Raw genomic sequence first — 21,111 nt, 5'->3', positions numbered from 1 at the left:
CCCCCCCCCCCCCCCCCCCCCCCCCCAAAATTAATTTTGGGAAGTGTCACGCAGAGTTTTAATGAACTTAAGGCTCAGGACCATGTGGAGCTGTTCAATCCAGAGGGGAAAAGAGCCAGGAAAGGTCTTTGGATGAGCAGGAAGGTGAAGAATGTTTGCCTTTTGCATCCCTGAGTGGCAGACGTTACCCTGTCACCAGGTTAGCGCTGCCTGACGCCCAGGCTGGGAGAGAGGATTGTTGGGAATGATGTTACAGGGAGAAACACTCCCATGTTTGGCGAAATGTTCCCAAAAAAAAGCCACCCACTCCTGCGCCACCGCCCCGGTCCCGCGGCTGCCAGGCAGACCTGGCATTCCAGGGTGCCAAAGGAAAAGTGGAAATAACGGGAATATTCCTGAAAAGGAGATTTCGCTCCGTCTGAAACCAATGTTTCCATATGAAACCCCCTAGAAATGGAGAGCAGAGCTCCCAGCCGTGGTTGGGGGCTCACTGCGGGCTGGATGGGATCTGCAGGATGGAGATGCGGGGTTTGGGAAGCGGTGCCTGGGCACACCCAGGGATGGGAACGATCCGTGGCTGGATCCCTGTTCCCGCTGTCCCCACAGGCTCCCAGCGGGCTGGGCAGCACAGCCCGAGCGGCAGCGCAAGGGTGAGGAGCTGACGGATGAGGAGAAGGAAATCATCAACCGGGTGATCGCCCGCGCCGAGAAGATGGAGGAGATGGAGCAGGAGCGCATCGGGTAAGGGGCGGCGCTGGCGACACCGAGGGACAGAGACGGGGACAGAGGGACCCCGAGCCCGCCGGGGCCGCGGGAGGAGGCTCTGCTTGGCTGCTTTCCTGGGCAGCAGCCTCTGCACTGCGGAGCTTCTCCTGAAAGGAGCCTGCGGGGCATCTTTGGGCCCGGGCCAGGAGGGACCTGCTGCGCGCAGGGGAGGGAGCAGCTCGGCGTGGCTCTGTCGCTCCGTGTGCCACGGGGGGCTGGAGCCAGGCGTTCTGCTCTCATCCCGGTGCGATTTGTTTTCAGTCGAAAAGAGATCGTTAACAGCAGCTCACCGCTTGTCCAGTGCTGAGCCAGAGCACCGAGGAGTTTGGCCTTGTTTTGGGAATGCGGTTGGAGGGGGGTGATGGGTCCATCCCGGGGTTAAGCCCACCCTGGAATGAGCTGTCTGTGAGGCTCAGGGCTGGCACCAGCTGCTGGGGGGGGGCGGGTCCTGGGGTCCCCATGGCCACTGGTCCCTCACTTTTCACCAGGGGCATTCCCGGTGGGAAGTGCCCGTGCTTCCTTTCCTGCCCGGACCACGGTGCCAGGTGAAACGAGCTAATGCCAAGCTGTCCCCTTGCTCTGCTGGGAATGCTTTTCCAGAGGGGATCTCCACAATCCCCTTGGGATCACGCCTCTTTTCCTGACAGAGGAGGAGTTTTTTCCCAGCTGAGTTTAAGCACCCACTGCTGCTTTTTTTTTTCCTAGCAGGGAAAACACTCAGGCCCAGGCAGGAGCCACACTTGACCCCAAATTCCCTCTCACAGCTCAGGGACAGTTTGCTGTCCCTTCAATATCGGGGTGTGTTTGTGCAGCCACGGGCTGCTCAGGCTACAGAGAAGTGCTGGATTTATCCCCTCGTTGTTTTTAGAAATCCTCGGTTAGGAGGGGTCCGTGAACACCCTGGGAAGGTTTTGCCTTTCCAGCGGCCGTTCTCCCCGCCTGGGCTCGGCACGGGCCCCATGGATGTGTCTCCGGGCCTTGGCATCGCTTCCCAACACGCAGCGCTTCCCTCTCCCGGCTTTTTGGCAGCAGCCAGGTGAAAGCGGCTCCGAGTGGCGGTGATTCATGCCCGAGAAGTGCCTACAAACAGCTTTCCCTGGCGTTGCCCGTTTGCAGCCCGGTAAGAATTCCTTTCCAACGCGATGCTCCTTGGACGAGGCGTAAATCATCTCGGGGAGAGATTTATTCCCTGCAGCTGTTTCCCAACTGCAGCGACTCTTCCCTTTCTCCCTCTTTGCCGAGCCGGAGGAGGTTTGCTCATCCTCATTCATGAAAAGCTGGGAATTCTGGCGGATGTGCGGCCGCAGCTGATCTCCCTCCCGCGTGGAGGCGTAGCGGGAGCCGTGCCAGCCCCTTTGTGTTTGTTGGCTTGCACAACAAGAGCTGTAGGATGTTCAGCCCCGGGAATGTGGGACAGCGGCTGGATCAGCCTCGTACGGAATCATGCGTTCGGGAGCAGCTCGGACGTTATCCAGGATAGCTCCTTCTATTACAAAATAATCCGGGTTTGCCAGGCTGGCCTCTGGCAGGGAGGCGGCGGTGCTGGGTGGCCCTCGGTCGGCCGGGCTGCTTGAGGGAGCTGCTCCTGGAAAGCCGGATTTTCTGGGATTTTTCTAGTCCTGTAAAGGGAATAATAAATCCAATAAAACTCGCCCTGAGGATCTCGTGGCTGCTCCATCCCTGGAAGTGTCCAAGGGCAGGTTGGATAGGGCTTGGGAGCAGCCTGAGATAGTGGAAGGTGTCCCTGCCTATGGAATTAGATGAGCTTTACCGTGCTTTCCAACCCAAACCATTCCATTATTCCATGGAAACACTGCTTTTGGTTAATGTAAGGAATAGCTCACGTGGAGTGAGATTCCAAAGGGGGAATATGGGGTGAATACTCGGGGTTGTCTCAATAAGTGGAGGTGTTTGTGGGATTCATCTGAGCTTTACAGCCAGCCCTTGAGAAATCCCGAATCCCACTGCTGGGGCTAGGGATGAACCTCCTTGTGCCTCAAATCCTTCCCAATTTTTTGCCCTCCATCTCTTGTCTCCTCCGTCCCACCAGCCCCTTGTCTTGGGAACAAATCAATGCCTCTTGTTGAGCCTTTGTTTGTGGAATAGGACTTGGTGTCAAACCCAGCTCAAATTAATCCCGTGAAGGAGTATTTTTAGCTCCGAGGGCGGACGGATCCTGCGGGATACGTGAGCTGGATGCTGATGAGGGCTGGAGGACAGGGATGCTTCCTGCGTGGGGGATTTTTTTGGCTGGGCCGTTGTCTCGTGGTGCAGGGAAGGATGAGAGGAGCTGGAATCATCTTGAACATGACACAGCAGGAGCACGTTGGGCTGGAGCTGACGGGTGTCAGAGCTGCTGGATGATCAGGATCATCCTTTGGGATGAGGACAGCTGTCGGGAAGAGGGATCATCCATGCTGGCAGGGATGGATCTGTTCTTGTCCCATCTCCCTCTGTGCTCGGGGGGGTCTCTGTGGTGGCTCTGTGCCGGCTCCAGTGACAATCTGGTGACAGTGGTGCTATTCCAGCTGCAATCCATGAGGAGCCACTTTTCCAGCTGCCACAGGAGCACCTGCAGGCACTAATTGACTCCACTCTGCATCTCTAATTGGGGGCCATCAATAACCCAGCCAGGCTGCTCCACTACCTAATGAGCTCCAGCACAGTCCTGGCACTGAGGGGAAGATCTGAAACCATCCCAAGGTAGAAATGGATATTTCTGGAGAGTCCAGAGCTGGCTCTCCCAGAGGGAAGGTGACAGCTGGCTCCTGGAGCTGGCCATGGCCCTCTGGTCCCCTCTCAAAGTGCGGTGGCTTGCCTGTGTCCCTGTGGGTCCCACCTTTGCTCTGAGAGGAGCAGCTTTGGAGCAGGATTGCATTTTAATTCAGCTGCTCATGGCTGGGATGACACAGGGATAACGCTGGAGCAGATGGGAGTCCCCGGGGATTCAGTCATTAACCTCGGTGGCAGGGATGCTGCCTGGGAACCACAGCCTGGCATCCTCATCCTGGAGTGCAGACAGCAAAATTCAGGCTCAAGGCAAGGCAGGGAGGTTGCTGGAGACAGCTGGGAATGTGTCCTGGGATGTCTCCTGAGATCCCAGTTCCTGGAGGAGATGAGGTTCAGTTGTGACCAGGGGACAGCTTGTGCTGCTTGGGATTTTGTGGGGTTTTAGTTGGGTTTTCCCCCCACAAAAAAACCCCTTCCTCTCATTTCCAACACTGCAAAAAGAACCACCCTGCTGTAGCACACTCAGCAAGCACCTGGCTGAGCATGGAATGGGATACCTGGAAAAACTCTGTGGGTGTCTCTCATCCATGGGTGAGGGCTCAGCCTGGAAAAGCCCTGGTGGTGCTTTACCTGTAGCTCCTCGCACACTTGGAGGGGAGGGAAATTGCTTCTCCTTTCTCATCCCAGTTTTAATTATTATTCCCTTAATCTGAAGCTTGGCTGCTTCTCTTGTCCCTTTTCCACCAGGAAAATGAGCCTTAATTGAATATTCAGCCCTTTAAGGCACACGATTTCCCCAGGGAGACGAGGCTCTTGGTGACCTCCTTTGTGTTTCTCTGGAATTTTTTCGCCATGGTTGTGGCGGCTGAGTCCATCCCTGCTGAGGAGCACGTGGATCAGGTCCTTCCTCATGGATCAGGTCCTTCTCCCACCCTTTTTGCTGCATTAAAAGTCCTCCCTGCCACAATTTAAAGCCCATTAAGGACGTCTTGGCTGTTCATTTCTGCTGTGCTGATGAATATTTAAACACAGCAAACTCCTGCTCCGCTGTTAAGTCTCATTTCCCGGGATCATCAGCGCTTCATTCCAGTCATTCTGTCCCTTTTCCATCCCTCTGCTCCTGCTGAGACTTCCATGGGATGATTTAGGTTGCAAAAGACTGCTGAAGTCATTGAGTCCAACCCTGAACCCAGCACTGCCAAAGCCACCAGCACTTCTGTGCCATCCAGGATTGAGGTGATCCCTCATCCCTGTGGGATCCTCATCCTGCCACAGATCACGGGAAATGTTTGGATGTGCCAGTGAGCCCTTCCCTGCCTGCTCCAGGGCTCTGGGATGGGGCAGGAGCAGCCAGGGATGTCCCTCACCACCCTGGGACCGCTCACCTTCCCCTTCCAAGCCATGTTTCTGGGCCTGGGCTGGTTTCCACCACCAGGGCCCTGCTTCATTCCTGTTAGGTGCACGAGGAACACCTCAGATCCAGCTCTCCTATGTGTCTCCCATCAGTGACTAATCCCTGATTCCCCAGCAGGTGAGGGATGCTCTTCCCCCTGCCCGGGGCTGTCCCTGGGAGCCGGGCTGAGCCAGCTCTCTGCCACCGGCTCCAGTCATTCCACCCCTGGATTCTTTCCCCCTGTTTTAACAACAGGAAGGATATTTCCTGCTCTTTGAAGTCGGGCTTGCAGAGGCCGGAGGGATGGGCACTTGGAAGTGTGGAAAGTGGGGAGGAAGATGCTGCTGGAGGCGTGAAAGGGGGAGGGATGAGCTGGAGAGCTGGTTTTGCGCAATAAAAGCGAGAAGGAAATGATGTCTAGGGGAGAGGAAAGCTTTTGGGAAGGCAGCTCGTTCCTGGTGAGGGCTTCCCTTGATTCTTGGTGGGAGAACAGGATGGATGTGGAGCTCTGGATTGAGCTGGAGACAAACCCAGGCTTTTCTCCTCCCAGTTATCACCTTTATCAAGAGCTTCCCAGCCCAGGGGCCTGGGCACAATCCCCCCCTTTCCCAGGGCTCTTCCTGCCAGGTTCACACCAGGACTTGAAATTGAACTTTTTCTACAGTTCTCTCCCAGCAGCGTTTGAGTCATGGGGAAAAGAAAAAAAAAAATATCCCAATTTCTCCCTCTTGGATGGATGTTTTAATTAGGGAAATGTGCTTGGCTTGTGAGTGGTGCCACAGGTGTGTCCTGGCTGCTGAGCTCTTCCAGCGGCTCAAAAACCCCACTTAAGGAGCAGCTCCTGGTAAATGAGAGCCTGGGAGAGATCTGTGCAGCTAAATAATGAATCTCTTGAAATGCAAAGGCTTTTTCCTCTTTTTTTCTTCTTTTTTTTTTTCCTTCCTCTGCTCCCTTTGATTGTGCCATTTGTTCCAGTTTCTATAATAAGTTTGTTTGGGCTTGCAGATTTCCAACTGGAAGCTGCTTTGCTTGGAGCTCCTGCAGCACAGCGGGAGGAATTGCAGGGGATATACGGGGTTTGTCCATGTGCTTGGCTCCTTGGGAAAGAGAGGGGTTTTTCCCCCAAAATGTTCCCGCTGGGTGAGGTGGGGATGAGCTGTGATAAAATCTGGGTGTTGTGGGGATCGTGCGTGATGTGGGATGTGAGCTGGGGTTCATTCCATTTAAATAACGCTTGGGGAACAGCCAGCATCCAGGTTTTCTTTGGGATACTGCTGGCTGGGGGTTTATGGGATGATGCAGCTCTGCTGAAGTCTCTGGAATTTCTGTGTTCATCCCAGGCCGTGGAGCTTGGGAAGGCATCGGGGGTGAGTGGTGGCTCCAGAGCTGGGTTATCCCCTGGGAAGGAATCACCTATGGCTGTGGAGGGCAGGGATGGACAACGGTGCCTCTGGAGTAAATCCCAGAATGGTTTGGGTTGGAAGGACCTCAAAGCTCCTCTCGTTCCATGGGCAGGGATGCCTTCCACCAAGGCTTGCTCCAAGCCTTATCCCACACCGGAGCAGGGAGTCAGGCTGGCAGGGAGCTCCTCCCTGAAGCGGGAAAGCACAAAATCCCCTCGCTGTGGTTTCAAGGACGGTGTTTTTCAGCACGAGGAGGAGAGCCAGGATTGCTGGATTTCAAGCCCCCCTGCTCCTGGTGCTGTCAGGAACTCGTGAACTCTCCCATCTGCTGTCTGCTGACACCAGAGCTGTGAAAACAGAGCCTTGTCCCCACTGCTGGCTCTGTCTGGCTCCGCTGCTGCCCACCCAGCCCAGCTTCCCGCTGTGGGTTCCTTAGGAAGTGTCGGGAGGCGCCTCTGCAGCAGCAGCCGGAGCCCAGCGGGATCGGCCCCTGCGTGGGGAGGAGCAGCAGATTCCTGGGTGGGTTTTGGCAGAGCTGGTGGGCTCCCGGGGCTTTGCTCGGATGATGTGTGGAATTACAGATCTCCATCCCTGAGCGTGGCCGGGCTTGGTGGCTCTGAGATGCTCCTGTTGACTGCAGTGAGGCCTTTATGGGCTGTGATGGGCTGCACGTCCTAAAATGCTTTATTTTGGGAAGAAATTCCGCCCTGGGAGGATGGGGAGGCCCTGGCATAGGTTGCCCATCCCTGGAAGTGTCCAAGGCCAGGCTGGAGCAAGCTGGCCTCGTGAGAGGCGTCCCTGCCCATGGCAGGGATGGAATGGGACGATTTTCAGGTCCCTCCCAACCCAAACCATTCCATGCTCAGATTGTCTCTCCCCCTCGTGCTGCTGCTCCTTTATCTGACTTTTCCCCACGGATCCCGTGGAATGCTGGCCGTCCAACACCAACCCCAGAGGCACTCTGCATGCAGGGAACTTGGAGAGGGTTTATGAGCATTTCAGAGGCACTGGCAGCCGAGTCACCACAAATCTGATGCCGTCACCCGATGTGGGAAAACGTCTTTGCAACACTGAGTGGTTTTTTCCCGCCACACTCCGTCGGATTTGGGTCAGGCTGCCACGGGGGGCTGCTCTCTCCGGTGGGCTTGGGTCTCCTCCTCCGTTTCTCCATTCCTTCCTCACTGAATGGCATCAATAATGCAGCCTTTTTTCTCCTGCTGTGCTATTTTTAGGGCCAGGATTCTGGGTTAGCCAAGCGCACGATGCCACCGCCAGCTCCCGGCTGCTCGGCAGGCAGCTCGTTCCTGCTTTCCAAACTCCTGCAGCCAATGCTGGCTTTCCAAAACTCCCTGAACTGGTTTTGGGTTTGTTTTGTTTTGGTTTTTTTACCTTTTCAGGAACCAGGTGTGTTTTTACAGCCTGCTCTCCAGTGGGATTTCATGTTGCTCCAATAATTCCCATCGAATATATGCAATATTTTCCCCCAAATAATAAGAAAATCAATTAATTAATTAAGTCCTCACCAGAGCCCTGCCAGGATCTCGTGCAGCTCTTCATGGGCAGCTGCTGGGGCTGGGTGGAAAGGTTTCCACCTAGGGACAAACTGCTCCGTGCAAAGGTGCTGCCTTGGATGGATTTTCCCCGTCCGTGGAGCTGGGGCCGGCGTCCGCTCTGTGGCAGCAGCCCTGGAAGTCAGTATTGTGCCACAGAAACCTGTTGGAGTCCTACTTCCCGCTGGGACGGGGTTTTGTCCCAGAGCTGGAAAGGGAGAGGGAAAGGAACAGCGGGACCAAAGGCAGCCGCCGGGCAGCAGAACCCTGCCCTGGTATCCTGCGCTTTTCCTGGCATTCCCTGCGCCTTTCCTGACATGCCCTGTGCCCTCTTCCCAGGCGCCTGATGAGCCGGCTGGAGGACATGCGCCGCAGCGTGCTGGGGGACGGGGTGAACCGCTGCATCCTCTGCGGGGAGCAGCTGGGGACGAGGGGCTCTGCCTGTGTCGTCTGCGAGGACTGCAAGAAGGTGAGACCCCCCCCCCACCTCCACCCCCCGGACCCACAGACCACCCCCACCCCGGCGGCACCGCGGATTTTGGGTGCCCGTTTCCATAGCCCGGCATCCCCGGAGTCACTCGTTGCCCAGCCGCCGCTGGCGGTGGGGACATTTTGGTGGCCCCGGTGTCACCCAGCTCTTTGTTCTCCCCGCAGAACGTGTGCACCAAGTGCGGGGTGCAGACCACCAACAACCGGCCCCAGGCCATCTGGCTCTGCAAGATCTGCAGCGAGCAGCGGGAGGTGCGTGTGGCCCCGCTGTCCCCCTGTCCCCTCTGTCCTCACCCCTCCGAGACGGGACCGACTCAACCTCCCAGGGGCCTTCAGCACCGCCCAGCCGCTGTTTGAGCGTGGTTCTTTCCAGGATTGGTTTTGTTTTCTACACAAAATGACATTTTTATTTCACGAAAAAAAGGTTTGGGGTCCAAGGGGCTGTTGTGGGCAGAGATTGGCTCCCTGCAGTGCGAGCCAGGGAGTTAATTGATTAATTAATTAGCAGGGTGGGGATGTGGGGTTGCACATCCTCCTACCTGCTGGAGGAAGGCCGCGGTGGCGCAGGGGGATGAAGCCCTGAGAGCCCCGTCCCTGTTCCCGCAGGTGTGGAAACGCTCCGGTGCCTGGTTCTTCAAGGGTTTGCCCAAGCAGATGCTGCCGCAGCCGATGCCCATCAGCAAGAAGGGACACCAAACCCCGGGTGAGCCCCGCCCGGCCGAGCCGCCCGCTCCGGACCCCAAACTCCCCTCCCGGGCACCCACCCGAGGTAGGTGACAGCGGGTGCTGACCCCCCCCAGCACTGCCAGCGAGGCTGTGGGGCTCCTCCCCATCCTCGGCAATGGAAAACTAGGGGGAAAAAAGCATCCAGAGCAGTGGTGTGGCTGCTGCCTGTGTCCTAAAGGGGGTAGAAATGGAGCCTGGAGAGGTTTTATCCAGGATTGCCAAGTGGGGATGGGATGGGGTTGCAGGACATCCGCGAGCAAAGCAGCCCCGGGTGGGGGTCAGGGCGCCCGGCTGGGAGTTTGGGCAGTGCCTGGGTAGGGATGCGGTGATGGAGAAGCCTTGAAAAAAATAGGGATAAAAAGGGAAATCCGGGGAAAGAGTTGGCAGCGTGTCCCGGGATGGGGTTGGGGGTGCGTGGGCTGCGGCTTCACCGCCTCTCGCTCTGTTTGTGCCCCCAAGGCCAGGCGGATGCCGAGGACACCGAGGGTAAGCATCGGCCTTTGTCCCCTCCCTGCGCCGCCTCTGCCGAGCCCCTTCCCTGCCTCCTCCTCTTCCCACGGCGTTTTCCCGCACAGTTTTCCCCGGGATACTGCAGCAGGACCTCTCCTCGCTGCTGCCGCCCACCCTGCGGGGGGGGGCCCGGGTTATTCCAGGGCTTCCCCACCTCCCGCACACGCTGGGGCTGAGCCGCTGCCGTTCCAGAGCCGCCTCCGTGGGTGGTGGGTCCTGCTGGGAGGGGCAGGTGGGGTTTTTTTTCCCCCTGGTTATTTGCTGGCAATCCTTGGAAAAGCTGCCGGGGAAAGTTCAGGAGGCTTGTGGGGGTTCGTGCCTGTCTGTGGGGGATGGAGCAGCCGAGCCTTGTGCTGTGCACGGGAGGCAGAGCAGGGCGAGGAGGCAGTGGTGGCTTGCTCTGGTTATTCCTTGCACCCTCCAGCACTTCCAATCGTGGAATCATTCCCTTTGGAAAAGCCCTCAAAGCCCATCGAGTTCAACCTTTCCTCCAGCACTGCCAAGGCCACCACTGACCCATGTCCCCAAGGGCCACATCCACACGGCTGTTAAATCCCCACAGGGATGGGGACTCCTGGGCAGCCTGTGCCAGGGCTGGACAACGCTTCCAGTGAAGAAATTTTTCCCTCATATCCAATCCAAACCTCCCCAGGCGTAACTTGAGGCCATTTCCTCTTGTCCTGTGGCTTCTTCCCTGGGAGAAGAGCCCAACCCCCACGTGGCTCCTGTCGGGGAGTTGTGGAGAGTGACAGGGTCTCCCTGGGAGTTCATTTTGAGTAAAGCCCCCATTTTCACACTTCCACATTGGATTCCAAGGGGATGAGGATCCCTGACCCCCCTCCAACACCGTCTGCTCCTCATTTGGGTGATCATTAACTTGGGAGCAGCACAGTGGCTCCAAACCCTCCTCTTCCTTGGCTCCATGGAAGAGGCAACGAGGGGGCTGAGGGGACAGTTCCCCTCCGGAATGGTCCCCTCCATCCCCCCCTTCCTTCAGCTCAGCTTCTGCTGCTCCCAGCTGCTGATCTCCCTCTTCCCATGCAGCAGCAGTTGGGGAAAGCACTTAATTACAGCAATTTAATCACGCCCGTGGCTGGTGCCGTTAAACCTCCCAGCCCCACAGGCAGCTTTTATTAATCCGACGGCTCCCGGAGTCGGGAAGGCTTTGCCAGCTCCGCACATCGCTCCCGGTGCTCAGCATGCTCCTGCCGTGCCCATGATTTTCCTACAGATCCCTTGCAAAATTATTTATTGCACCGCTCTTTCTGCACCACGGGGCTCCTGCTCCTGGATGCTCGTTTCGCTCCCTCCCTGCTCTTCAGCATTCCCGGTGTTTTTCCCTCTCTCCCTCCTCCTTTCCCCCCACAATCTGTTGCGTTGCGCTTTGTCCTCGCGCCCGGTGACCCTGAGAGCCCAGCCAAGGAGAAACAGCCCATTTATGTGACGGCAAAGATTTATCCCTGGCGTCTCCAGCAGCAGCCAGGTGAGCGCCGAGACCTTTTCCGTCACGTCCGTGGGGTTGCAATTCATCACCCTGGAGCGCCGGGCTGGGATTGATCCGCTGGGATGGTGGCTGCTGGGTGATGGAAGGGAGAGGCAGAGGCAGCTGCCACGGCTGTCTCCTTAATAAATGGGAGATGATCAGCAGGAGGAAAATATGCCCCCCCCCCCCCCCCCCCCCCCCCCCATCCCAGGAATGCGGAGTTGTGATGCCATCAGGGGTTTGCTGGGTGCTGAGGACCAGCTGGTGGATACCTCTGGCCTTGTTTTCCCGTGGCACTCTGGTGTCCCCACGGTTCGGCGTGTCCTTGGCGATTTCCCGAGCGCTGCGTGCAGCTTTGGTGGCGCAGAGCCCTCCTGCTGCAGTGCCCAGGGCTCGGGAGGTGCTGCTGCAGTGGCCGTGCCCACTGTCCCCCTGCTGCTGGCACCCAGCCTGGGCAGCGCCCAGGGATGGCCGCTCGCTTGTCCAGCCTCACCGCTCCTTTACCCCTCTCCCTGCAGGCAGCGACGCCGCAGCAGCCGCCCGGGGGAGCCGCAGGGCGGCCGAGGGCCGGCCGGGTCCGTGTGGCAGCGAGGACACCGGTGGGGACAGCGGCAGCCGGGACTACGCTGCCGAGAGCGGGGTCAGCAGGAGCCCCGGTGAGAGCGGTGCTCCCGCATCCCTGCGCTCCTGGAAGGAGAAATGGGGGGCCACAAAGCCGGGAGCCGTCTGCCGGTGGTCTCTGCTGATTGTCCCCTGTCCTCGCAGGTGTGAAGAGAACCAACTCCGTGCAAAGCCAGCGGCCACCGCCGCCGGCCACCGCCGGTCCCGCTGCCGCATCTGCCGCTGGCTCCGGTCCGGCAGCAGCTCCCGCAGGTAAGGATGCGATGGGAATGCGGCCAAGGCGTTCGGTCCCTGGGGACACCCCAGGGTGGGGCAGGGACCCTCCGGCTTGGCGCGGTGGGAGAGGGAAGGAGGGAATGTCCCAGGTGATGCCACCTCTGTCCCCAGCGCCGGCGGCAGCAGCAGCAAGGCCGGGTCCCGGGGGTCCCGCCCGCTTCCCGGAGAGACGAGGTAACCCCGGGCTGGCTGCGGGGGGCTGGGGGGCAGAGCGGGCCGGGGGCTAACGGGGTCCCTCCTGCAGCGAGCCCCCCGCTGGGACCCCCGGAGCCGGCCCGAGCCGCCAGGGAGGAGCGGGGAGGGGGCTTTGCCGCGGCCCCCGGCAGGGAGGACAGGCCAGCCTGGCAGCCCCCTGCTGCCACACAGCCCCCGGCCGCCCCGCCGGCATCCGCGGCCCCGCAGCGGCAGCAGCCCCGCGAGGAGGAGGAGGAGGATGCCAACAGCTACGACTCGGATGAAGGCAGTATGTACCCAGGGAGGGAGCTGTTTCTTTGGGAAATGTGGGATTTGGAGGAGGTTGCTGGGCGGGCGTGACTCGCATTGGAAGGCGGTGGGTGTCCAGCACTGAAAGTCCTTGGGAATGCTGCTTCCCTGTGCGGCTGGGAGCCGGGGTGGGGATTTGAGGGGGGAGGATGTGTGGTAGAACATCCTGGGTGGGGAGCGCTGCTCGCGGCCAGGAATAGGTGCTTGGATAGGAGCAGCTGATGCCCTCTGTGCCTGCTCTTCATCCCTGGGATGAAGGAACGCAAGCCTGAGCTGGTTTCCAACAAGCCAAAACAGGGGCCAGATGCTGAGCCCCAGCTTTGGAGGAGCTGTTGTTCCTGAGCTGGAGCCTCTTCTCAGGGTGCTCCAGGGTGGAATTCCTGGGGTCACTCCTCCTTTACCTGGTGAATGTTGGAGTCAGCTCCAAAGCCGCAGGCTGCCCTCCTGGGACGGTCCCTGCTCTGCAGAGCTGTGTCCAGAGCTCCCAAATCCACCTGGATTTGTGGTGGTTTGGCCGCTGCCAGCACGGTCTCACTGCATTAAACAGCTTTTACATTTGACCCGCAAATCTTTCTAATTATTACTAATCGGAGATGATTAAACACAGTTATTGGCTGGGGTTTTAACGAGGTCCTGTTTCCTCCTCCTCCTCCCTCGCTGTCAGCCACGCTGGGAGCCCTGGAGTTCAGCCTGCTCTACGACCAGGAGAACAGCTCCCTGCACTGCACCCTCATCAAGGCTAAGGCAAGTGCTCCTCTTTTTTCCCATCTTTCCCCTCATTTAAATCCATCTAGCTCCCAGTTTCTCTGCTACAATGGGATGGAAGCCATGTGGCTGCTCCCTTGGGAGACCCCAGGTCCGGCTGCTCCTGGCTGGGGAGGGTTGGGGGCCTTTTTCCTTGAGAGATCTGTGGCAGTGCTGATGCCCTGGAACAGTCCTCCCAGAGAAGCTGTGGCTGCCCCATCCCTGGGAGTGTCCAAGGCCAGGTTGGACAGGGCTTGGAGCACCCTGGGATAGTGAAAGGTGTCCCTGCCCATGGCAGTGGATGGAACTCAGTGATATTTGAGGTCTCTTCCAACCCAAACCATTCTGCGGTCCTACAACTCTGATTTTTCCAGGGATGGGTTAGATGTTTCAGCACATCCTGGCACCCACGACCGCTCAGGGCAGAGGCTCTTGGGTCACTGACCACATTTTCTCTTTGTTGAGTTTTTCGTGGGCAGCTTTGTCTCCTGGCTTTGCTGAAGGAGGATTCACATCCTGTGTTTCCTTTAGGGCTTAAAACCGATGGATTCCAATGGCCTGGCTGATCCCTACGTGAAGCTGCACCTCCTGCCCGGAGCCAGCAAGGTGAGGTGTTGCCGTGTTCGGTGCATTTTGGGATCGGGATGGAGCAGAGGTTCCTCAAATCCCCCTCAGGTCCCTCCCTCGGATCAGATTTTCCCTGTTGATTTCTCCGCTCGTTGCTGTTTCCCCCGGGCGTTTCTCCAAACAGGGAGGGCGCTCCCAGATGTTCTCCCAGACCTGAGGAACAGCTCATCCTGCAGGCAGGAATCTGCTCAGGGATGGAGGGAAGCTCCAGAGGAGCATCACAAAACATCTGCCCTGAAATCTAATTATGGCCAGGGCTGGAATTATCCGTTTGCTTGGAAGTTGCAGCACGTTCTTGTTGGAGCTGTGGGAAGAGAATGATGGCTCCATTATGGAAATTCCTGGGAGTCTCCCTGCCCAGCCCAGCTGAGCTGGTCTTGGTGGGCAAAGCTTGAGGAAGGGATGACCACCAGCGGTGCTGGTTGCTCAGGGGCTGCAGCAGAGTTTTGCTTGGAGGAACCAGGAGTAAAAGCAGGGGAAAACTGATGATAAAATCATTGGGTTGATTTTACAGCTTTGCTTTATGCACAGGGGATTCCTGCTCTTGTTGGGAGGAAATCCAGGAGTGATGTTGGGAATTGCTTTGATTTCTCTTGCTCTCCTTTGCTGATACTTCTTCTAATTTTTTTTTTTTAATTTTGAACTCATGCTTGTGAAAGACACACGAGCAAGTGACAGCTCCTCAATTCCCCACTGCCACCTCCTTTAGACCATGACAGCTGTGACCTGAGCCCTCACAGCCTGTCCTGGGCACCTTTTCCCCCCTCTCCTTGAGGGAGAGACAAAATCCAGGCTCTCCCAACCACCACGCATCACCAAGCCCCCGGTGCTCATGCCAAGCTCCATTTTGATGCTCCCCTGGGGTGGCTGGCTCACCATCACCCAGATGTGATGGGGCATCCCTGGCAGGAGCTGGGATTTGGGCAGGGCGGGATTCCGGGGTGTAATTGCTCCATGTTTTTTGGGATGTCCGCAGTCGAATAAGCTGAGGACGAAGACGCTGCGCAACACCCGGAACCCTGTGTGGAACGAGACCCTGGTGTACCACGGTATCACCGACGAGGACATGCAGAGGAAAACCCTCAGGCGAGCACAGCAGGAGCCTGGGGATCCCATGGGATGGGGCTGTGGATGTCCTGACTCAGAGTATCACGCCCAGCCTTCCCCAGGAGTGCAGGGGGTGCTGGGAAATGCAGTTTTGGGTTAAAATCAACATGAATTTGCTCGTTTGGATGGTCCTTCTAAGAGAGGAAAAGCGGCATTTTGACCTTGTCATTTAGTAGTGAATTGTTGATATTGCTGTAATTTTTATCATCACAGAGGTGTGTGGTTTTTGTATCTCTGCTGATTTGGCAGTATCCCAGAAAAAAGAAGCCTATTTAAATATCTGTCAAAATCTGCGGCTCTTTCCCCACTCAGGAAACTTCCACATTTTGATTTCTTACAAAACATGTCTTAAAAATGTTGCTTTTTTTTATTTTTGGGGGCAAACTAGAAATTTGGGGGTTGATTGCTTTTGGTCAGAGGAGATCCAGATCAAGGGTGGGTTGGGGGGGTTTGGCTCTGGAGTTGGGCACTGCTGCAGCCTGGTTGACATTCCCATTTCCCTCTTCCCTCCAGGATCTCCGTGTGTGACGAGGACAAATTTGGCCACAACGAGTTCATCGGAGAAACCAGAGTTGCCTTGAAAAAACTCAAAGCCAACCAGAAAAAGAACTTCAACATCTGCCTGGAGAGAGTAATACCAGTGAGTGTCCATGAAAATTCCTTCCGTTCCTGTTTGGAATGCAAACAAATGGCTCCTGAGGGGCGCAGGGATGGGCTGTGGGCGCCGGAGGTGCCCAAATTCCCTGGCACCTTTAGAAGTTGGATTCCTCCCCATGCCTGATGTGATCCATCAAGGCCAGGAGATAAGGGCATGGTGGGAATCCATGGGAAGTGATTGCTGATGGCTGTCCCTGTGGAGGAAGGGACAGGTTGCTCTGTCCCCTGTTGAATCTGCTGGGGTGGAGCAGATGGACATTCCTGAGGCCCTTCCATTCCAGTGCTGGAGCTGGGCTGCATTCCCAGGGTTTTTTGTGGTGGGATGGTGCCTCTCCCGGTCACTCATGGCAATCCCTTTGTCCTTTCCCATCCCAGACGAAGCGCACCGGCACAACCGGCGCATCCCGCGGCATGGCCCTGTACGAAGAGGAGGTGAGTCCTTGGAGCATCCAAACTCCATCCATGTCCCACCCACCACCCCTTGTGTAAACCCCATTATCCCCCCCCCCTTCACGGAGATCCGACATTCCCTGATATCCTCATCATCCCTCCTGCTCCGCCGCCGAGTTTTCCTGGCTCGGCTCCTCCAGGCCCTCCCTCCCGCAGGTGGATCGCGGTGGGGACGTGGAGGAGCGCGGGAAGATCCTGGTGTCCCTCATGTACAGCACCCAGCAGGGCGGGCTCATCGTGGGCATCGTGCGCTGCGTGCACCTGGCGGCCATGGACGCCAACGGATACTCGGATCCCTTCGTCAAGCTGTGAGTGAGCCGGGAACGGCTCCGGGCTGGAGCACGTGGCCATGGAGCCACCTGCTGTCCTTTGGAGCTCCTCCAAAGGCTCTGGAGCCCTGGGGCAGCAGGAGCTGCCCAGCAGCAGCGGTGGTGTCCCCGTTGTGGGTGATGTTCGGGGATGCTGACCCAACCCTTGTGGAGCTCCCCATATTCCCAAATCTCATGGTGACCTCGTGGAGAATCCCAGAATTGTTAAAGGTTGGGAAAGACTTCGAGATCATGGAGTCCCACCTTTGATCCCTGCATGTCTGCAAACAAAGGACGTGTGAGGGATGTGGGGATGGGTTTGGGGCTGCAACCCAAGGTGGAGGTGCCTGACTTCCCTGGTATCCATAGGGGAGTATCCATAGGGATTCCCACCCGTGGCTGGGCTGATGTGACTCGTCAGGAGCGTGGTGGGAATCCAGGGACAGTGGAAACTGGAGGACAGGGGGTTCTTCTCTTCACCTCTGACCCGAGGTGGCTCCATGTCCCTCTGTGCCCCACTTGCTGCCCCAGAAACCCACGTAGCTCCTGGGAATGTGTGGGAATAAGGTTTTTATTCCGCCCTCATGAGCTGCACCATGGAGAGGTCCCTGCGGCCATTCCTGGTGGGGCTTTTTTCCTGTTTTTATTCTTTGTATTCACAAAAAAACCTCTGCTCTCCCTAAAACTCACTCAGTAGCTCTCACATTGAACATATTCTGTTCATCGATTTGTAGCTCAGTGGGACTGAGCAGTTTCCCTTCCCAGTCTCTCTTTATTTGTTGGATTCTCCATTTCCACAAACAGAAGATGGTGGCTTTCCATTTTTAATTTAGCTTCCAGCAGAGATCTGATTAATCCCAGCTCTAAATTGAGTTCTGGAGCTGCAGCCAGGCTCCACAGCCCCAGCCCCACACTTTTCCCACATCCTCTGGGAGGTGGGAAGGGAGACTGGCCCTAAATAAATCTCTTCCAGCCCAGAAACTCACTTTTAAAGCTTACAAACTCCCACTGTTCTTGCACTTGGATTTGGAGCTGTTTTCTGTTGCCCCCAGTTGGCTGAAACCTGACATGGGGAAAAAGGCCAAGCACAAGACGCAGATTAAGAAGAAAACATTGAATCCTGAATTTAACGAGGTAGGGATGGATATTTCTTATATTATTAAATCAATTTACTCATCACTGTGCTGAGTGGAGGAGGTGGAGGACTCTTTGCTCAAGCTCCTTTCCCTCTCCTGTACCCGGGAATATTTTGGGCACGGCTTTGCCATGGCAGCACCGCACACCCTGAAAGCTCCCTGCTGCCGGCTCCGTGTCATCCCAGCTGGGGATGTGGGTGGGATGAGCATTCCTGGGGGTGGGAATTGGAAGTTCTCAGCTGGTGCTGCTTCGGTGGGACACCTGGAAAGGGCTCACGTAGGTGCAAGGGGTGAGATCAGCTCCTGGGTGCTGTGATCCTGGGAAAAGAGGCGCTGCAGGAAGGAGTGTTTTCCCTTCGTTAATTATATTTTAACCATCCTCTCCTTGGATTTTTGAATCCAGACTGAACAGGGATCATGTCCAACCCTGTAACTGCAGCTTTTGGGATATGTTTTCCTTTCGGGGCGTGACGTGGGTGTTCTCATTTCTGCAGGAGTTCTTCTACGACATCAAACACAGCGACCTGGCCAAGAAGTCCCTGGACATTTCCGTCTGGGATTATGACATCGGAAAATCCAATGACTACATTGGTGAGCTGGAAGGCTCTGCCTTGTGGGGCAGGGGTTTGGTGCCTGGTGTGGGGTTTGCTGGAGGGGATTGGGGGTGGGGGTCACCTGCCCGGGTGGGGTGATGGAATCTGGTGGGTGCAGACCCCACACTGCCCCACCTCCAGCATCCTGGGAGATCTTCTGGGCAGGAAGAGCATCTCCAGGTGTTTCCATGTGATTTTTGGATCCAGGAGAGTGTGAGGTGTATTTCCTGGAACATCAACATCACCTCTGGGTACAAAGTCTGCTCTTCTCCCCTTTTCCCAGGCGGGTGCCAGCTGGGAATCACGGCCAAGGGCGAGCGCTTGAAACACTGGTACGAGTGCCTGAAGAACAAGGACAAGAAGATCGAGCGCTGGCACACCCTGCAGAACGAGAACCACGTTGCCAGTGATTAAAGGGAGCCTCTGCCCGGCCCTCCCCACCCTGTGCCACGCCCCTGTAGGTCCCTGGTGTCCCCGATGTCCCCGGTGTCCCGTCTTCCAGCGCAGCCACGCCTTGCTACAGCCTCCGGTCCCAGGGTCCTCCGCCTCCCCCAAGCCCTCCCCATCCTGAAGACTCCCCCAGATCTTTTCTATTCTCCTTTATTTATTTTCAGCTGGGGCAGGAGGCCGTCGAGTTCCCCTGGTGTGTGATTTTGGCAAGCAATAGCTCCCTCCTGACTGTTCCCCTCCCTCTCCCCGGTCCCCGTGGCAGCGTTCCCGTCGCGTGTCTGACGCTCCGTGTCCCTCCAGCCTCCGCTCCCCGCGGCTCCGGTGTCTCCCGGCGGGAGATCGGAGTGCTGAGGTTGGGAGCATCAGCCTGTCCTGCTTGTGTGATCTCAATACCTCAGTTGCAATAACAAAAAAAGCTCCTCGGCTTTGGTGTGGGTGTCACCGTCGCCTGGTGTCCGTGTTATCGTGGTTAGGCCAAATCCGGTGTCACCGGTGCCATCCTGCGAGTCCCGCTTGAGCTTCACCTCTGGTTTGGCCCTCCCGAGCACTGTTGCGGCACATCCCTTGCTGAGAAGATCCACCACCAACACAGTAACAGCGGCAAGGAGGGTTTAGGGAGCTCTGTGCTCGCAGGGAAGCAGATTTGGCTTGGTTCGTGTCGTTCCGAGCCGCCGTGGGCGATTCCTTCGCCCCAGGAATTCGGGGGCTCCACTGCTGTGGGAGCCCAGCTGTGTTTTAGGGTTGTGACTACCTCCTCTTCACCTCTGAGCTGTGTAGTAGTGACCAGCTGAGCCCTGAGGGCAGTCCCTGGCTCCCCTCAGACCCCTCCTGCTTCCGAGGACTTGCTGTTCCTCAGGAGGGAAGCTGAGGGAGCTGCTCCTTCCCCCCACCCCCCTGATGTGTGTGAGGATTATTGCTTTAATCCACCACAGCTCCTGGAATTAGCTGGAGCAGTCCCAGATCTTCCAAACTTGGCCTGGTTTGGTTTTCTTTCATTTTTCCTAATTCTGCACAAGAACCTTTGTCCTCAAGCTGTGCTTTTAGGGATGGCCCGGAGCTGTTGGATCTGCCCTGGACAGCAGGAGAGCTCAGGCTCTCTCCAGCTGCTGCTGCTCTGGTCTGGGATCATTCCCTGGCTCTGGAAAAGCCCAAGCACATCCCTGTGGGTAGGAGCACCATAAGCACTACGGAATATAGGGAATTTTTCGTCACACCACACATGTGTGAAACCTCCCTGCCCCCCGTGCCCTCTGCTGCGGCCGCTCGCTCTTGGAGTTGGTTGGATTCTCCCTTTTCCAACCTTTCCAGAAGGATGGGCCTGGCCCAAACCTTCCTGTTCGTCCCAGAGCAGCATTTGGGCACGGAGCTGTGCTGGGGAAATGTGTGGCTGAGGGTAAAAATACCTTTAAAAATCATTATTTAAGCAATTCCTTGATTTCTCCCAGCCCTGCAGCAGCCCAGCCTCCTTTGTATGTGCAGAACAGCTCACTTAAGGTCACCCTTATCCCGTCCTGTATTCCCATTCCCTGTTCAGCCTGCTTTCTTTGGGAAAAGGATGCTCAGATCACCTCTTTGCATCTTCAAAATTCAAGTGCAACTCGCCAGTCTCCTCAGTATTGTGCAAAACCACGCCCCACCCCCCCCTTCTCAGTTTTTCTGATGGTAATTCCTGCCCTGAATGACTTCTTTTCGTTGTAAATAAAGCATGCACCTATGGATTGGGAATGGTGAAAAACAAACAACAAAAAACAACAACAACAAAAAAAGAAAAAAAAAAAGAAAATTCAAAGCCTCTTCTACTGCTGTTTGCATTCAGACTCGCATGCAGTGATTTTACAGCCAAATATCAGTTTACAACTGTTAAGAGAAAAAGAAAATGTTACACAGGAATTAGAAATCCTCCAGTCTTCCGCTGCATGCAGCACAACATCCTCCCTTGGTGTGGTATCTAATAAAGTGAGACTATTGGAAAAGAACAAAAAAACCCCCCGGGTTTTGGCTTCTTTCATTGCCTGTGGGAATAGGACCAGCGTGGGCTGGGGGTGCTGGGAGTCCCTGGTGGGTTGGGGGTGCTGGGAGTGGGTGGGGCTGGGGCTGTTGAGGAGTTTGGGGTGGGTGGGGGAGAGTTCCTGGCTCTCCTGTGGGTGACAGGGATCTGTGTTTGGGAATATCCTGGGTTAACCGTGCAGGTTTAAAGCATCCCTGGGCTCCCCCTCGCTTGGTGCCTGAATGTCCTGGGGCAAAGCAGGAGCGGTGGTGGGAGATCCTTTCCCCTCCCTCACCCCCAGTTTGCGGAGCAGGAGCCGCTCCCTCGGGCGGTGGCAGCTCCCGTTGTGCCGCTGCTCCAACCAAGCGACGATTTCCTTTAATTTCCTTTTATTTCGGGCGTTTCCAGGCTCGGATCCCAGGGCAGGGCTGGTGGCTCCGCGGATCCCCGATGGTGCCATCGCCCCTCGCTGTGCCCAGACGGGGACGAGGTGGCGGCGGTGGCCGGGCCGCTGGCGATGCCCAGAGACAGCAGCAGATGTCACTGGAGCTCCAGGGATGCAGCGGGAAGGAGGTGCCGGAAGGATCCCCAGGGATTTGGGAATTTGGGGGGAACGATCGCAC

The 21,111-nt window shown here is 56.9% G+C and overlaps 1 protein-coding gene across 9 annotated transcripts in view; it reads left to right on the top strand.

The window, feature by feature from the left end:
* Window positions 1-20,485, top strand: part of RPH3A (rabphilin 3A) — a 28,631-nt gene extending 8,146 nt beyond the window's left edge. For 7 of the 9 annotated variants that reach the window (XM_048322511.1, XM_048322508.1, XM_048322509.1 and 4 more), the window contains exons 4-21: window positions 607-741; window positions 8,181-8,310; window positions 8,496-8,582; window positions 8,937-9,099; window positions 9,516-9,542; window positions 11,568-11,705; window positions 11,815-11,922; window positions 12,058-12,120; window positions 12,191-12,409; window positions 13,094-13,173; window positions 13,705-13,779; window positions 14,777-14,886; window positions 15,421-15,547; window positions 15,940-15,996; window positions 16,171-16,322; window positions 17,375-17,456; window positions 17,953-18,049; window positions 18,335-20,485. In XM_048322511.1, the coding sequence (XP_048178468.1) occupies window positions 607-741; window positions 8,181-8,310; window positions 8,496-8,582; window positions 8,937-9,099; window positions 9,516-9,542; window positions 11,568-11,705; window positions 11,815-11,922; window positions 12,058-12,120; window positions 12,191-12,409; window positions 13,094-13,173; window positions 13,705-13,779; window positions 14,777-14,886; window positions 15,421-15,547; window positions 15,940-15,996; window positions 16,171-16,322; window positions 17,375-17,456; window positions 17,953-18,049; window positions 18,335-18,465 (1,981 nt within the window). In that variant the 3' untranslated portion in view covers window positions 18,466-20,485. The remainder of the gene's footprint in view (window positions 1-606; window positions 742-8,180; window positions 8,311-8,495; window positions 8,583-8,936; window positions 9,100-9,515; window positions 9,543-11,567; window positions 11,706-11,814; window positions 11,923-12,057; window positions 12,121-12,190; window positions 12,410-13,093; window positions 13,174-13,704; window positions 13,780-14,776; window positions 14,887-15,420; window positions 15,548-15,939; window positions 15,997-16,170; window positions 16,323-17,374; window positions 17,457-17,952; window positions 18,050-18,334) is intronic. The other 2 variants (XM_048322506.1, XM_048322507.1) reach the window with 2 other exon arrangements.
* The last annotated feature ends 626 nt before the right edge of the window (window positions 20,486-21,111 follow it).

This window comes from Corvus hawaiiensis, chromosome 18, assembly GCF_020740725.1.
Source record: "Corvus hawaiiensis isolate bCorHaw1 chromosome 18, bCorHaw1.pri.cur, whole genome shotgun sequence".
Taxonomy (NCBI): Eukaryota; Metazoa; Chordata; class Aves; order Passeriformes; family Corvidae; genus Corvus; species Corvus hawaiiensis.
This window is presented reverse-complemented; position numbering and strand designations above follow the sequence as displayed.